The sequence below is a fragment of the Pongo abelii genome, chromosome 11 (assembly GCF_028885655.2).
Source record: "Pongo abelii isolate AG06213 chromosome 11, NHGRI_mPonAbe1-v2.0_pri, whole genome shotgun sequence".
NCBI classification, from domain to species: domain Eukaryota; kingdom Metazoa; phylum Chordata; class Mammalia; order Primates; family Hominidae; genus Pongo; species Pongo abelii.
Genome location: NC_071996.2, coordinates 26,922,240 through 26,939,089, shown reverse-complemented (window position 1 = coordinate 26,939,089; position 16,850 = coordinate 26,922,240). Strand labels below are relative to the sequence as shown.

The following is a 16,850-nucleotide window of genomic DNA, read 5'->3' as shown; positions in this document are numbered from 1 at the left end:
AATATCTGTTTCTAAAAATGCTTACCTTAGTGGTGTTATTCTATGTTCTTGGGAGTCTTCTTTTTAATGTCATCTTCTTTTGAATACTTTACAGACAGTTTGGTTGGTCTTCAGACCCAGTTCAAACTCTTAAGTCACTAGCAACAAATAAAATAGTACCCAAAACACTACTTAGAACACATGGTCTGCCCAAGGCCCTCATGGCCCCTTCCTAAAGTCAAAGTCAGATTAATTTCAAAACAGAGACACCCCTCCCTTCTGGGGCATGCGGGAGCAACATGCTTTGAAACAGACAAGTCAGCCAGAGCTGGCGGCTCAAGAGTCAGGCTGAAGCCAAAGGGATGCCGGCAGAACACCTCACAGCAGGGAGGACAGGGTTTGCCTCTACTCCCTCGGTTACTCCTCAGCTGGGAGCTCTTACGGCCCCAAGGAAAAAGCAGAGTTCTCCCTGAAGGTCATTTCCAGGAGTCTAGTCCTGCGGGCAGTGGCTTTCCACAGAATGACAGTAGCCATAAGGGGGACTTGTAGGCCAGAAAAGCTCCAAGCAGCCTGACCAATACACCTTCAATATCTGTTCATTTAGAATATATATATATATTTATTCATCTTCATTCGTCTGAAGTAGGTATGACTAGTCCCCCCTACCTTTTTTTTGTTTTGTTTTGTTTTGAGATGGAGTTCAGCTGTTGTTGCCCAGGCTGGAGTGCAGTGGTGCGATCTTGACTCACCGCAACCTTCGTTTCCCGGGTTCAAGTGATTCTCCTGCCTCAGCCTCCCAAGTAGCTGGGACTACAGGCATGCGCCACCACGCCTGGCTAATTTTGTATTTTTAGTAGAGATGAGGTTTCTCCATGTTGGTCAAGCTGGTCCTAGTCCTCATTTTTTTTAAAAAAGAGACTTTAGGGAGATTAAATGGCAAACAGCCAGCAAGATGCAGTGGCTCACACCTGTAATCCCAGCAACTTGGGAGGCCAAGGAAGGTGGATTGCTTGAGACCAGCCTGGGCAACATGGTGAAACTCTGTCTCTACCAAAAATGCAAAAAAAAAAAAAAAAAAATAGCCAGGTGTGGTGGCACACACCTGTAGTCCCAGCTACTTGAGAGGCTGAGGTAGGAAGATCACCTGAGCCCAGGGAGGTTGAGGCTGCAGTGAGCTGAAATCACATCACTGCATTTTAGCCTGGGTGACAGAGTGAGACCCTGTCTCAAAAAAAAAAAGAGAAAGAAAGAAAAAGAAAAAAGAAAACAGCCTATGGGGGTCAGAGCCAGGGTCTCCCTGATAGATCAGCTGGAACTTTGAGTCCACTTTCTCTTCAAGAGGGAAAGAATGAATGAAAGGGACAGATGAAGGAGGAAGGTGGAAGGAGGTGAAGCACAGAACTGGCCTCCCAAGTCCATCTGCAATAAAGGGGAAGGGACGGTCAGCAGAAGGTGCCATCTCTGGAGAGGGGTGAGCACCTCACCTGAGAGGAGGTGGCCTGAGTGCGGGGGCAGAACCCTGGAGCCCAGCAGCCCACGGCAGCCCAGAGGAAGAGCTGCATCTGCAGGTACCCGGGGACAGGCTTCCTTTCCTGGGGCCCACGTTCCAGAGGGCAGCAGCAGGGCCGGCAGGGGGACAGTTGCAGCTGTGGGGAAGATGCCCATGCAGGGACTGTAAACGAGTTGGGGCTCAGGATCCCCTGGCTGGGGCTGGGCTGTGAGCTGAAGACTTACCAAGCCAGCCTCTGGGCCGCATATCCCACCCCTCCCGGTCCCAGGGAGGCAAGAGGGCACAGCTCTGGCAAGGAGGAGGCGGTTCTAGCTCACCCCTTTCCACAGGCCCCAAGGGCACAGCTGGGTCAGGGCTGAGGTGGAGAGGGGACAAGCATGGTATGTAGCTTGTCTCAAAGGCATGCTTCCCTATGGGCATGAAGAACTGCTGGGAGGGGCATTTCCCAAGCTACCTAGATATCCTGGCATCCTCCTTCCCAGCCAGGAGCAGCACCTTATCCGGATGCATTTGCTCCCCAGCATCAGCCTCCCTGCAGCCACATGGGACGGTGGCACAGTCTTTGGAGCTGACGGACCCAGGTCAGAAGCCTGGCTTTGCCCCCTGACTAGCTGTGTGTCCCTGAGGAAGCTGCCCAGATTCTCTGAGCCTCAGTCTCCTCACAGGCAAAGCAGAGACTTTAACAACTGCCTGAAAATGTGTTGTGAGTGCAGACGAGATAATAGGGAGGAAAAACTTTTCCTTTATCCTCTTATGTTCAGTGACTAGGGGTCTGCGAATTAAACTGACAAAAGATGGATTCACTAGAGAAAACAGATGGATTTTTATTCTCATACCTATGAGGGAGTTTCACAGAAAAATGTGACTCAATTCAAGGCTGCAGCGAGCTATGATCCACCGCACTACAGCCTGGGTGACAAAGTGAGAAACTGTCTCAAAAAAAAAAAAAAAAATGAAGAAGAAGAAGAAAAAGGAAAAAGAAAAGAGAAAAAAGGAGAAAAGGAAAAAACAAGTATAAATAAAAAGAAAAATGTGGCCAGGCGCGGTGGCTCACACCTGTAATCTCAGCACTTTGGGAGGCCGAGGTGGATGGATCACCTGAGGTCAGGCATTCACAACCATCTTGGCCAATATGACGAAACCCCGTCTCTACTAAAAATACAAAAATTAGCTGGACATGGTGGCAGGCGCCTGTAATCCCAGCTACTTGGGAGGCTGAGGCAGGAGAATTGCTTGAGACAGAGGTTGCAGTGAGCCGAGATGGTGCCACTGCACTCCAGCCTGGGCGACAGAGTGAGACTCTGTCTCAAAAAAGAAAAGAAAAGAAAAATGCGATCAAGGAGGTGGTTATAATTTGGAACTTATATACCATGTTAATAGGGGAAGAGGGAAGAGAAGGACCATTTCACTTTTAGGAAAGATAAATGGCCTCTAGGAGAACAGATGGCAGCTAGGACAGTTTTGCGACTGTGTCTGTTCTGGTGATTTCTTGTCCTGGTGCCAGTGCTGACTTCTTGAATTCTCGTCTTTGGTGATAGGAGTCCATCTCTCTGGTTTTGAAACTTCCAGGGAAAGGATTTCTGGCAGTTGAATTCTTTTGGGAGCCTCTGCTTTTAGGCAGATTAAGGGGAATTTAAAAAAAAAAAGCAAACAGAAAACCCTCTTCAGTGTGGTACATCCTGGATCCCTTCAGACAAGGCACAGGCAGTACCTGGCTGGGGGAGCCCCTCACAGGCCTCCTCCTGCCGGCCCACTCCACATCCCTGTGCCCATGTTTGTCCTCTCCCCAATCCCTACTGCCCCATCTGAACTCACTGTCCTCTGTCCCCCTTCTCTGTGTGCTAAGGTGACACGTCACCACATGGCAGCTTGCCCCCTGCCGGCACACGCTCCCTTCACCGCTGCTTTCAGGTCCCAGTCCCTCGCTTGCCCAGCACCTCTTGCTATCTCTTACTCATTCAACAAACACTCCTAGCAGGCTTCTCCCCGCCAGGCCCTGGGCTGGATTCCAGAGTGGCAGCGATCAGGCAGACCAAACTCTGTCTCTAGGAGCTCCTCCCAGTGGGAGAGGTGGACAGACAGACGGACAGTTACAGCCCAGGCACAGGAGCCCATGGGAGCTCAGAGGAAGAGCCCAGATGAAGAGTAAGGCCCAGCAAGTTCTGTGACCTGTTGGTGCCAGGAAAGAGCTGGGCCTGCCCCTGATACTCAAAAAGCACATGTGAACAAAGGGAATGGAGGGAGGGGAGGAGAAAGAAGGGATGACAGGAGGAAGGGAGGGAAGTTGGTCGATTTTCCTCCATCCACCTTTCTCCTCTCTGGACTAGTGTTTGGGGCCAGCCCCTCCCCCACTCCAATGTCAACCTCTGGGCTTATCAGATATTTCAATAGCTGCTCTGGCCTGATAAGCCCTCTCCAGATAACCCCTTTCTCTTGTAATTGAGTTTAAATATTGATCCACCCAATCAAGGCAGGTTAATATTCAACCCAACCTAGCTCTGGAAGCCTCCTGGCCACCAGATTCTTCCCTGGGCGAGGCAACCTGGGGCTGAGCAGGGCTGGAGCAAGCAGGGCGTGCAGTCTTCCCCCAAAGCATGTTTATCAGAGGGTTTGGGAATGGGGGGCAGGAGGGGACTGTCTAGACCTGGCTCTGCCCCTGGCGGGTCCAAGGAACACGGTCCAAGCCAAGCCTAAGGGTCTGCGCTTCCTGGCTGGAGGACCAGGGGAAAGCCAGCTTTGTTCCAGCAGAGGCTCAGATGGGAGAACCTGCCCAGACACCCTTCCCTTGAGGATTCTGCTTTGCACCTTAGAGTGTCCTCAGGCTGCCAGGATCCTCCAGAGCCATATGGCTGATTTCCTCCTCTCACCCACAGGAGTGATTCCCTTAGGCTCCTCAGGGTTTGGTCCTCATGAGTCAGCCTCCCAGGGCCTATCCTGTCTGACACACTTCAGGTGGAATCTTCAGCCTGCCCGGTAGAGGCCCAAACAGTGCATGCACCTGCTTCCCACTGGTGACTTTCATGGGTCTTCCATGTGGACAGCCCCAGTCAGCGATGTGGGAGCTGCCACAGACCAGGACTTCCAGAAGCAGGAGAAGTGCTGAGTGCGGGCTACTCCCCTGACCCAGAGCAGAGAGTGGGGTCGAGAGCCAGTGGCATCCACACCTGTACCCAGGAGGCCCCTCTGGTTCCGTGTGTGTGTGTGTGTGTGTGTGTGTGTGTGTTGGGGGTTGGGAGGGTCATCAACAGGTTTCACTACTCAAATCATCTTCCCCTACAGGGAGGCGCAGAGGATCCCATAGCTACCAGCCAGCTGTCAGGCTCTGGGTCACCTTTGTGTCAGCGGACCCTAACATTCTGCAGTCCCCCTCTGTCCCACCCCACCCGAGTGAGTCACTATCCCTCTTGGAGGTTCCTCCCCAGAAAGAGAGGGCAGGCGCCTCCAGGCCAGCAGCAACAGCCCCCCGGGGAACCTGTTACGAATGCACATTCTCAGACCCACACCCCACCACTGAATGGCAGACTGGGGGCGGGGAACCCCCGCAGTGCAGTGCAGGTGGCTTTCCCGCCCTCCTGAAGATTCCGATGCGCTGGGACACCACCCTGCCACTACAAGCCATGAATAAAAGCCTCCTGCCTCTCACCGCTTTACTACGTGCCGGGGCCATTCCAAGCTCTTGAAGTAAATTCAGCTCATTTACTCGTTATAATCGTCCTGCGAGGCAGGCACGATTATTAGCCCTCGTGGACTAATTTTACGGATGAGGCAAGCAAAACAGAAAAGTTAGGCGCCTTGGGCGCGGTCAAACAGCCAGAGGCTGAATGAGAAGCTAGGCAGTTCTCCTCTACATCAGGGGCTCCCGAAGTGTGGTCCCTGGACAAACGGTGTTAGCATCACCTGGGGACTTCTTAGAAATACAAATTCCCAGGCCCCCGATCAGACCCACTGAGCCCGAAGCTCTTTGCGAGGGCCCAGCCATGTTTAGAACAAGCCCTCCAGTTTGAGAACCACAGTGCTGCACGCCGCTGCCTGAAGAGACATCCCGGGAAATAGCCGGAAAGCCTCACGCCCGCATCATGGCTGGGGAGGTGGTTTGCTGGAAATAGACCACTTTGCAGTGAGGCTGCCGGCTCCTGCCCACCGGGAGGCTGAGGACCGTGACCCGAGCCGCACCTGCGCTAAGGCCTGCCGAGCTCTCGCAGTTTGATGGAAAGGAAGAGGCCTTTGCTGCGGGCCCATGCTGCTCTGGGCCTCGGCTGCTGCGAGGTGCTGCCGAGTTCACACCATCCCGCTCTTGTGTCCTGGCTCACCTCTAGTTTCTCTGCTGGGGCAGAGGCTGTGCAGGCGGATGGGGCAGCCAGCAGCCATACCAGAAGGAAAGGCGGTGGTACAGGGGAACTCTTGGGCCCTGAGCTTGCCAGGCTCCCTAGTTCCACTCTGAGCTCTTGAACCCAATCCCGCTGCTATTGACTGAATGCTTGAATTCCCTCCCCGGCTTCCGATGTTGAAGCCTAACCTCCAAGGTGATGGTACATGCAGGTGGGGCCTTTGGGAGGTATGAGGCCATGAGGGTGGAGCCCGCATGAATGGGGTTAGTGCCCTTGTAAAAGAGGCCCTAGGGAGCTTGTTTGCCCCTTCCTAGGAGGCAGGCCCTCTCCAGCCTCTGGATCTGCCAGCGCCTTGACCTTGGACACCTCACCTTCAGAACGGACAGAAATACCTTTCTGTTGTTTATAAGCCACCTAGTTTACTTATGGCATTCTGTTATAGCAGCTCACATGGCCTAAGACAGCCATCACGTACCCTCTCAGCCTAAGGACCTGCCACGCTGTTTCCTACTGCACTTAGAACACAGACCGAACCCTCCTGCTCTCATATGGTCTGCAAGGCCCTGTGTCAGGAGAGTCAAAGCATAGGGCACAGCCCACAAGCAGGCCAGAAGTTCAGCTCCACAGGTCAAGATCTGCATTCCTCAAGAAAAAATGACATGGAATAGTTCAAGTATTGTTTTGTGAAACTCACTAATATGCACGTGTGTACTGGGAACACTGAAAACTCTGTGGATCATTCCCTTATCTGGCCCGATCCCCTCCTCCTCTGACCTCCCCTGGCATCATCCTCCTTCAGCAACAATGCCCTTCTTCAGGATCCTGGAACACCCAGCCGTTTCCCAGCTCAGAGGCCCTGCCAGTGCTGTTCCACATTTCCCAGGAGCCTCGTCCTGTGCCCGGCCTTTTGCTCCCTGTCTCGTGTACATGGTCTCATTTCAGCCCCACGAACTTGCAAGGCAGGTGGTATTCCTATTTCACAGATGAGACTAGGAATCAGGGGAGGTTAAGTAGCCTGCTCAAAATCATACGTACCCAGGAATCCAACCTAAGGCCTGAAGGCCCTCCCACTGTGCATACCCTCTGCTCCTCTCACAGGGACGTGCAGGCAACTTGAGAGGAGAGGTGAGCTTTACCAGTGCGGGGTGGGAGGAGCGCCATCCGTGGGGCTTGGAAGCCTGGGGAGAACACGGGCAGCAGGCATGAAGGAGCCACAGCTCTGGGCGCCATGGGCACACATGATCAGAACAGACGCTGGAGATAGAAGAGCTTGGGAAAGTTGTCGTCAGGGTAGCAAGGTTTCAGAGCAGGATAGGGGGCTGAGAGGGAGGGCTGTGGGTGGCTCATGGGCTACAGCCCTGGTCCTGGTAAGAGGTAAGAGACTGGGATGGCAGTGCTGCAAACGTGCTGACCAGCATTCAGCCAGCCCACCCACTGATCAAACTTCAAACACCTGAGGCCTCCAGTTACAATGGCTGCTATTAAAAAACAAAGACAAAAAAAAAAAAAAAACCCCCAGGAAAATAATAGGTGTTGGCAAGGAGTAATTGGAACCTTTGTGCACTGTTGGAGGGAATGTAAAATGGTGCAGCCCCTGTGGAAAATAGGATGGTGGTTCCTCAAAAAATTAAACATGGAATTGACCCAGCAATCCCACTTTTGAACATTACCCAAAAGAACTGAAAGCAGGGACATGAAGAGCTGTTTGTTCACACCCATGTGCATAGCAGCATCATTCACAATAGCTAAACATGGAAGCAACCAAAATGTCCATTGAAGGATGAGTGGATAAACAAAATGTGGGCTATCCATACAACAGTATTATTCAGCCTTAAAAAGGAAGGAGAGTCTGGCCGGGGGTGGTGGCTCACGCCTGTAATCCCAACACTTTGGGAAGCCGAGGCGGGCAGATAACCTGAGGTCAGGACTTCGAGACCAGCCTGGCCAATATGGCGAAACACAATTTCTACTAAAAATACAAAAGTTAGCCGGGCATGGTGGCAGGCACCTGTAATCCCAGCTACTTGGGAGGCTTGAGGCGGGATAATCGTTTGAATCTGGGAGGTGGAGGTGGCAGTGAGCTGAGATCATGCCATCTCACTCCAGCCTGGGCAACAGAGCAAGACTGTCTCAAAAAAAAAAAAAAAAAAGTAAATTCTGAGACGTGCTACAATATGGATGAACCTTGAGGACACCCCGGTCACAGGCCAAATACTATATGATTCCACTTTTATGATGTCCCTCATAGAGTCAGAAATGACAAAAGCAGTTGCTAGGGGCTGGGACAAGGGTGATATGGTTTGGATGTGTCCCTTCCAAGTCTCAAGTTGAAATGTGACCTCCAATGTAGTAGGCGGGCCTCGTAGGAGGTGTTTGGGTCACGGGGGCAAATCCCTCATGAATGGCTTAGTGGTGTCCTCATAATGAGTGAGTCCTCTCTGGGTTCACACGAGATCTGATTAAAAGAGCCTAGCGCCTTCTCCCTCTTTCTTGTTCCCTCTCTCACCCTGTGACATGCTGGAGTTTCTCCTTCACCTTCCGCCACGACTGTAAGCTTCCTGAGGCCCTTACCAGAAGCAGATGCTGAGGCCGTGTACAGCCTGCAGAAGCATGAGCCAAATCTCTTTATAAATTACCCAGTATCAGGTATTCCTTGTAGCAATGCAAATGGACTAACACTGGGGGACGGGAAGTTAGTGTTTAATGGATACAAAGGTTCGGTTTTGCAAGATGAAAAGAACTCTGGGCTGGGCGTGGTGGCTCACACCTGTAATCTCAGCATTTATAGGCATCAGCCACCGTGCTTGAGGTGGGCAGACTGCTTGAGGCCAAGAGTTCAATACCAGCCCGGGCAACACGGTGAAACCCCGTCTCCACAAAATACAAACAAATTAGCTGGGTATGGTGGCATGCGCCTGTAGTCCCAGCTACTTGGGAGGTTGTGGTAGGAGAATCACCTGAGCCTGGGGAGGTCGAGGCTGCAGTGAGCAGTGATCATGCCACTGCACTCCAGCCTAGGTGACAGAATAAGACCCTGTCTCAACAAAAAATTAAGAATTCTGGAGATGGATGGTGTGATGGTTGCACAACAATGTGAGTGTACTTAATACCGCTGACATGTACAATTCAAATAGCGAAGATGGTAAATTTTATGTTTTGTATATTTTACCAGAATCTAACAAACAAAAAAGCAAAACAACTCAAGGCCTGAGCCACAGAGGTTTCTTACAAACGTGAGTTTTATTTGCATTCTAACCCAAGCACAGATCCCACATACAGACTTCTCGTCCGCACAATGGTACAGTAACAAGTGCAAAATATGCTTTATTTCAGGTACAAAAACATGGCAGTAGGACAACTTCGAGCTCAACGCCCACCTCCCCAGGACCTCTCACACCCACCTGACCCATCCAAGGCCCACGCCACCCCAACAGATACTCCCACCACCTTTAGAAAAGAGTCACCCAATCTGGAGAAAGGTGCGGAGGTTACATCTTTAGAAAGAAATCACTTTAAATACACGAACATTAGAGGACACAGTAACCGTGCTTCCACCCAGCACGGGGAGGCTGCAGGGAGGCACCCCAAACAGTCCCCTTCTCTTCTGTGGTTAACCAAGCAAGCCCCACAAAGCTTTTCCCAGCAGAGCACACCCAGCCAGCAATGAGGCCTCAGGACAGAGCCAGCACTGTGACAAAAGAACTCGTCCCACCTATCTGAGAGCATGAGATCTGCAAGTGGGATCCGGACTGGACACCAGGAAGCTCAACCTGGCTCGGGCCATCAGTAGCTGTGGGACCCTGGGCCCCATCTAACCTCCCCGTTGACTTCCTGAAAACTGGGCTAGTGGGGGCCTCCCCATCGCTTTAGGGAGGATCAAGTGAGAAGCTGAGCAAACATGCAGAACACAAAGCCTAGCCTGTTAGCCCCAGCTGCTACCACTACTGTTACTCACGGAGAAAGGGACTGCAGTGGCTGCTGTCTGCCCCTGGAGTGAAGACACCAGGGGTGCACAGAGGCTAGACAAGCCACAGGGGGCTGGATGGCCCACAGCTGGACCTCGGACCCATCTCCCGTGGGACTCCTTCCATTTGAGGCTGTCCATCCTCCAATGGCAGATACAGAATTCTCAGGCCCAGGATACCCTTATGGAGGGCCAGGGGCTGCCCCTCAAAACCACCAAGCTGAGGCCACTGTAAGCGGTCCCCTTTGTAGCAAGAAGAGCAGCTGGACACATGGGAAGAGGCATGCAGGCTCCAGAGAAGCCAAGAGGTCCGCAGTCCCCAAGGTACTAGGTGGAGGTGAGATCAGGCTGCCCCTCCCAGGACAAGAGTGTGAGCCGGCCAGGAGGCCACTGCTGCACACCACTGCTCAAAGGCCTCCACGCATCAACCCTGAGGGGCCTGGCCAGGGGATGCAGGCCAAAGGCCCAGCGGGTCTCCAGGAACAGGAAGCGGCAAGAAGAAAAGCAAACGGCTCTGCATTCGCACCACGAGGCGGGGCGGACTCTGCAGGAGCCAGCTGAAGCACCAGAACCTTCCAAGGGGGGCTCGCCAGCCACACAGGACACGAGATGCGTGACAGGCAGGGTTAATGCAGAAACTGCTCATCTGAGTGCTTCCCCTGCTTCCAAGCTCAAACCAAGTCATTTCATTCTTTTACAAAAGCCCTTACTGTCTGAGACTTTCTTTAAATAATCCAACGGGGATGGAGGTAATGGAGGTCTGGCTCAGTAGTCAGCAGACTTTTTCTGTAACGGGCTAGATGGTAAATATTTTGGGCTTTCAGAGCCAAGAGGCAAAATCAATATTATGTTGGCATAAGAGCAAACAAATTTCCACAATTTTTAAATTGATAAAATCCAAAATACAATAATTGAGTACATATTTTTGGTAAATACATGTCTACTAATAATAAGAATTTTTTTTTTTTTTTGATGGGGGAGAAAACACTTAATTGGGTTCAAAGATAATATTCCCTATCATAAATCCGTGGCATAAACAGCCAGTGGGCCGGGTGGGCCCACTGTGTGCTGGCTGACAACGGCAGTCACACACCGGTAAGTGCTGATACAGGATGATGAGGGGTGCGGAGCTGAGGATATTGTTCTCTTTGATGAAGTCCCGAAAACTTTCCCTGGCCTCTGCTGCCCACCTCAGGGCTCCTCAGGACGAAGGGCATGAGGACAGGTTCCCACTCTGGCCCTTTGCTGGGGGACATGGTTTGGTTGCCCCATCGCCAGGCTGGCCAGCTGGGGCCCAAGCAGTGACCGCCCTTCCCCACCTCATCCCATCAGCTGCCCTGCACAGAGCAGAAAACCCATGCCTCAGAGCTACTTCCTAGGGACACTGCCTCTAGAAGGCCGTAAAGTGGCAGAGCCAGGGATGGCAGGTGCAGCCCTGGCCACTAGCGCAGCAGTTGCCCTCGGATCTGTTAGCTGTGACCCATAGATTGGGGGAGGGAGGAAAGCCAGGAGGAGCTTTTGCAGAAAGGTCTGGAAGCTAAGTGGGGGTTTCAGGAGCTCTCAGGGTGCCCCTGGGCAGGTCCCAAGAAGGAGGCCTGGGGTGCCTGACCAGCACCTCACTGGCCCTCAAGCCCTGTCCCTAAGGGGCAATGGGAAGGAGGTGGCAATCAGAAGAGGGTACAAACATTTCCTACTTGCAACCCTGGACTGGTAACATGACACAGAGCATGCAACCCGAGGACAAGTGCCTGTGTGAAGCCAGTCGTGTGGGAGACCCACTCTACAGACCTTGCCCTGTTCTTGGGGGCCTCGCCCAGTGCCACTTACACTGTCTAGAAGAGCTAAGGCCACCAGCTTCATCCACTCTCCAGGAGGTCACACAAGATCAAAAGAGAATCATCAAGCTACCGAGGGAGTCTGTTTTCCCCAAATGCGAAGGGAACAGCAGTCATCTCCACACCTTGCCAAGCTGAGGCTGCTTCTGGCTGTGCTCATGGCAAATTCATGAGCGAGGGAAGGAACCCAGGTACACACGTAAACACGCACATGTGCACCAATGATACAGACTGTGCCCACACTGTGTCTGGTCCCTGGCTGGCAAGGAATATCTAGGGGCCCCCATAAGTTTGCGGAGGAAGTAGTCAGCCCAGTTAGGAGCTAGGGCTGATTCCCAAAGACACGATGGACACAGTCTGATCCATGTCAAGAAGCATGCAGCCTTGCACTGCAGGAGCACTGGTGGCACTGTGTACAACCAGGATGGGCACACATAAAGGTCTCCTGCCTGTTGTGCAATTTTCAAAGATTTTTTATTTTCAAAAAGACAGAGATGGAGTCTCACTACGATGCCCAGGCTGGTCTCGAACTCTTGGTGTCAAGTGATTCTCCCACCTCGGCCTCCCAAAATGCTAGGATTAGAGGCATGTGCCACCATGTCCAGCTTTTTGTACGATTTTGATGGAGGGAAAAATGGGAAAACCCCTCAGATTCATTTCATGGCAGGTTGGTGCCATCTGCAGAGATCACCAAGCCTGTATTTGTAAGAGGAGGAGATAGAGACCCAGAGAGGCAAAGAGACTCATACTGAGCAAGGGTCTGGGATCTAGGACCCTGACTCTTGGTTCCCTGTTCCTCCTCCTACACCCCAGGCAGTGCCAACATCTAATCCCCCACCCCCACCCAATCATCCACTGTTTTCCCACCCCCTCTGAGCGCCTAGGGACTTTCTCCCTCTGCTCCACTGACAACAGCCTAAGAGGCTTTTCCGTTTATTTCATCGACTTGTTAATGATTTTCAGATCTTCAGTTACTCAGGCCAGCCCCTGAAGCAACGCTGGACTTGGAAACTTGTGACCCTGGCTGGCTCCAGTCCACTGCTGGTAAAGCCTTCTCTAGGTTAATAGCTCTGTGTAAGGGGCTCTGGGCTGTCTGGGCAAGAGGTCACTAGGGCAACAACTGACCTTTGCTTAGGACCCCAAGTCAAAGCCTTATGTCCCTCCTCCAGCAAACCTATTATTCCTCCATTCAACAGCCTCTGTCCCTTCATCCGGAAGGGACAACCTGGTAAATAGGAAAGGGTTTATCTTAACCTTGCAAACAGATACCCCGCAAAAACCGTGATGACCTAAGAGTAAGGAACTCAGCTTTGGGCTTCCAGTTCAAGATGGTGGCCTGAGCATATGTGTCTGTCTTATTTCCCTCTGGGGTTCACTGTAAAAAGAAGCTGCAGTTCAGAAGCCACAGGTTGGTGGGAGTGCCCTGGGAAGAGCTGTCCTGCTCAACAGGCCAGCACCTCTGGACTCACAGGAAAGACCCTGGACAGATGTGGGAAGGGCTATGGCTTTTCTGTATGTCAATCAAATGAAAAATAAAACCTGGAGCTTTAGCTCATCTGACCCCTGTGGAAGGGATGAGTTGCTAAGTTAGGCAGCTGAGATATTTTGGTACCAAATTACCATGCGTACTTTTTTTGGTATTTATTATTTTCTATTCTTTCATAAGCTATAAGCTTTAACTATAACCACGAGAAGGTAAGAAGAGCAGATGCCAGGGGCATGCCAGAAAAATGGAAGACTCTACTAATAGCACACTTAAGGTAACAGACTTTTATTACATCTTCTTTTGGAACTTAGAAGAAAATATTAGCCTCCCACACTTTTGAGAATTAAAATTTAGCCCACCATCATTTGGCCTTGGTAGTGACATCACTTGGGTACAGTGATGACAGACAGCCTGAGGGGCTGGACCTCAGAAGACTAAAGGTCTAGTCCTGGTCCTTCCACTAATGGGCTGTGTGATCCTGAGCACATTATTCCACTTCTAGGTGATTCAGTTTCCTCATGACTCATAATAGGAAATCATTGGTCTCAACCTTCCTCCAAGGACTAGTGTGTGGAGCCAGAACATGCATCAAGAAAGACTGGGGAACATCGGAGAGAGAAAGGACTCGGTACCGTTGACTCAGGTAAAGAGGGAGACAGCAAGCAACAGAGTAGAAAGGCAGCGTAAAACTGGTGGAACCGAACAGACTAAGTGAAAAAAAAAAAAAAGGTAAGCTTCCTAACAACACCATGTCCCAGGAAAGAAGATCCAGTAAGAAGCAGAGGCCTTTAGCAAGGGTGCCAAAACAATTCCGTGGAGAAAGGATATTATTCTCAATAATCAGCAGTGGGACAAGTGGAGATCCACAAGCAAAAGAATGAAGCTGGACCCCTACTTCACATCATATACAAAAATATACTCGAAATGGATCAAAGACCATTGTGAGAACTAAAACTATACAAGTTCTTAGAAGAAAACACAGGTATTAATCTTCTTGACCTTGGATTAGGCAATGGTTTTCTACATATGGCACCAAAAGCACAAGTGACAATAGAAAAAAAATAGGTATCTTGGAAATCATCAAAATTAAAAAGTTTTGTGCCTCAAAGGACACCATCAAGAAAGTGAAAACAATCCACAGAATGGGAGAACGTTTTTACCAATCATATACCTGATAACAGACTAGCGTCTAGAATATACAAATAGCTCACCCAACTCAATAATAAAAAGAAGGCTCATCCCTGGTAGTCTAGTGGTTAGGAAAATAGAAAACAAAAAAAAAAAAGACAACTCAGTTAAAAATAGGCAAAGGATCTGGATAGACCTTTCTCCGAAGAAGAAATATGCATGGCCCGTAAGCACACGAAAAGACACTCAACATCAGTAGCCATCAGGGAAATGCAAATCAAAACCATAAGATAGCACTTCATACTCATTAGGATGCTAAAAGCAAAAAGTCAGATAATAGCAAGTGTTGGCGAGGATGCAGAGAAATTGAAACCTGGATACATTGTTGGTGGGAATGTAAAATGGTACAGCTGCTGTAGAAAACAGTCTGGCAGTTTCTCAAAAAGTTAAAACACGGAGTTACCGTTAAGACCTAGCAATTCCACTCCTATGTATATTCCCAAAAGAAATGAAAACATATGTCCACACAAAATCTTGTAGAAATATGTTCATAGCAGCATCATTCAGAGTAGCCAAAAAGTAAAAACACACAAATGTCCATCAACTGATGAATCAATAAACAAATGTGCTCTATCTACACAATGAAGTATTATTCAGCAATACAAAGGAATGAAGTACTGATATATCCTCAACTTGGATGGCCCTAGAAAACATTCAGTGGAAGAAGCCAGTCACAAAAGAGGTATCACATGATTCCAGATATATGAAATGTCCAGAGTAGGTCAATCTTACATAGAAAGTAGATTCATGGCTGCCTTGGACTGCAGGAGTTGGGAAAGTAGGGGAGTGACAAAGGGTATGGGGTTTCTACTGGAGGTGATGAAAATGTACCAACGTTGATTGTAATTCTGTGAATTGATGGTGGTCCTGTGAATAGAATTGGACACTAGCAATGGGTAAACTGAATGGCATGTGAAATGACATCTCAATAAAGCTGTTAGTTAACCCACTCCCTGCTTCTCCTCTAAAGAAGGAAGAGGAATCAGGAGCCTGTCCTCACTCTGTTCTGTAGGAATGCCATGGCTATTACCCAACATAATGACTAACAGAGCCCCTTTTATTCTGAAATGTCCTGGTTTATGTGATAAATTTATATCGCTACCCTATCACTATGTGCTACCACACAGGTGACTTTGCCCCTCTGAGCCTTGGTTTCCTCATCTATAAAACAAGTTCTACCCATTGTAGACCCTGTTTTATTCTGGTAATCCTTCAGTCTAGCACTTCATTCCACAGAAGCTCCATTTAGAAGCTATGACATCCCATTCAGGTGGTCAGAGGGTTCCCCATGAACCTAAATTAACAAAGAGCTGAAGCCCTGGGCCAGTAGAGATCACTGGATCCCAGGAACCAGAGGCAAGACAAAGACGAATTTCTGAGTCTACCACAGTTACCGACACTCAAATTTCCCGATAGTTAGGCCATTAAGAAAGATGATGCATCCATTCTGATGCAGCAAAATACCCTAAACATAGCCTCTACAAACAAAGATAAAACATTTAAGTGAGGGGCACTCAGAGAAAATACACTGTTCCTGTGGCAAGTTTAGCAGCGGTTCACCAAGGTCTTCTCTAACTTTCTGTAAGTCCATCCAAGAGGGCCTGGTATTCTGATGACACCTAGGAATGGAATGCTCATTCCTAATCCTCCTTACCCATGATTGCCAGGAAATAAAATAGTCTTTTTCTATTACCACCCCCCTAACCTCCCCACGAAGGGCCTCAGAACTAATGTCTGTGAGAAAGGCTGTGCACATACATTGTGGCATCTACCACGCCAATGCGCCAGTGCGGAGACAGGAGCACATCTTTGGGTTCCGCAGCAGCAGATCCTTAGAAACAACGTAGAGAAGAAAGAGGTAGAAGGCACAGAATAGCCCCACTCCCATCAATTCATCCAAGAACAGGAAAGGCGGATGCTCACCAGGGTCACTGAGAAGGGAAGCAAACCTGAAACAGGAGAATGAGGGCAAACTGCTCCCATCAAGTCAGCAGTGCTGGCCATGCAGCCAATTCCCAGAGGAGGTAAAGGTACCAGCTTCCAGGGTGAAGCAGAGCTTTCTCTGGAGGCAGGAGTGTGGTCAGAAGGGACCAATACAGGCGGCACCAAGATACCCAATCAGCTTCCAACTAAGGGATGAAGGGTTTCAGAGCAGACGTCTCCACTGTTTGCCCTTTGAGAATGTCGGGGTTGGACCAATAGAAAAGAACAAGGAACCATTCAAAATCTGGAGGCCAAGAGGAAGGGAGAAAGGAGCTACTGGCTTTCTGTACACCGTACTTGGTGTCCACAGGCTTCTGCTGGTTGGTGCTCTGTAGCTTTCACAGACTGGGTAGGGTCCCTCCTGGCCTCAGCTTGCCTGGTGAGGCCACAGCTTACAGTGGGGCAATTTCTACATCCATGGGGATCCACAGGGCTGGGAGCTGGAGATAGGTACGAGGCCCACTGCTGCTCAGAGTCCACATTTCAGGATGATGTGGTAGCCGTCATTGCTCTCAGCTGCAAGAGAGAAACACTGGGTGTATTTCACAGGAAAAAAGGTACAGTGCCACAGTATTGG

At 50.2% G+C, this 16,850-nt stretch overlaps 1 protein-coding gene across 2 annotated transcripts in view; it reads right to left on the bottom strand.

Annotated features, from left to right (window-relative positions):
- Window positions 1-13,273: 13,273 nt before the first annotated feature.
- The window catches only part of TFCP2L1 (transcription factor CP2 like 1), a 67,179-nt gene continuing 63,602 nt past the window's right edge, over window positions 13,274-16,850 (bottom strand). For both annotated transcript variants that reach the window (XM_024242923.3, NM_001132132.1), the window contains 1 exon segment: window positions 13,274-16,789. In XM_024242923.3, coding sequence (XP_024098691.1) covers window positions 16,743-16,789 — 47 coding nt within the window. In that variant the 3' untranslated portion in view covers window positions 13,274-16,742.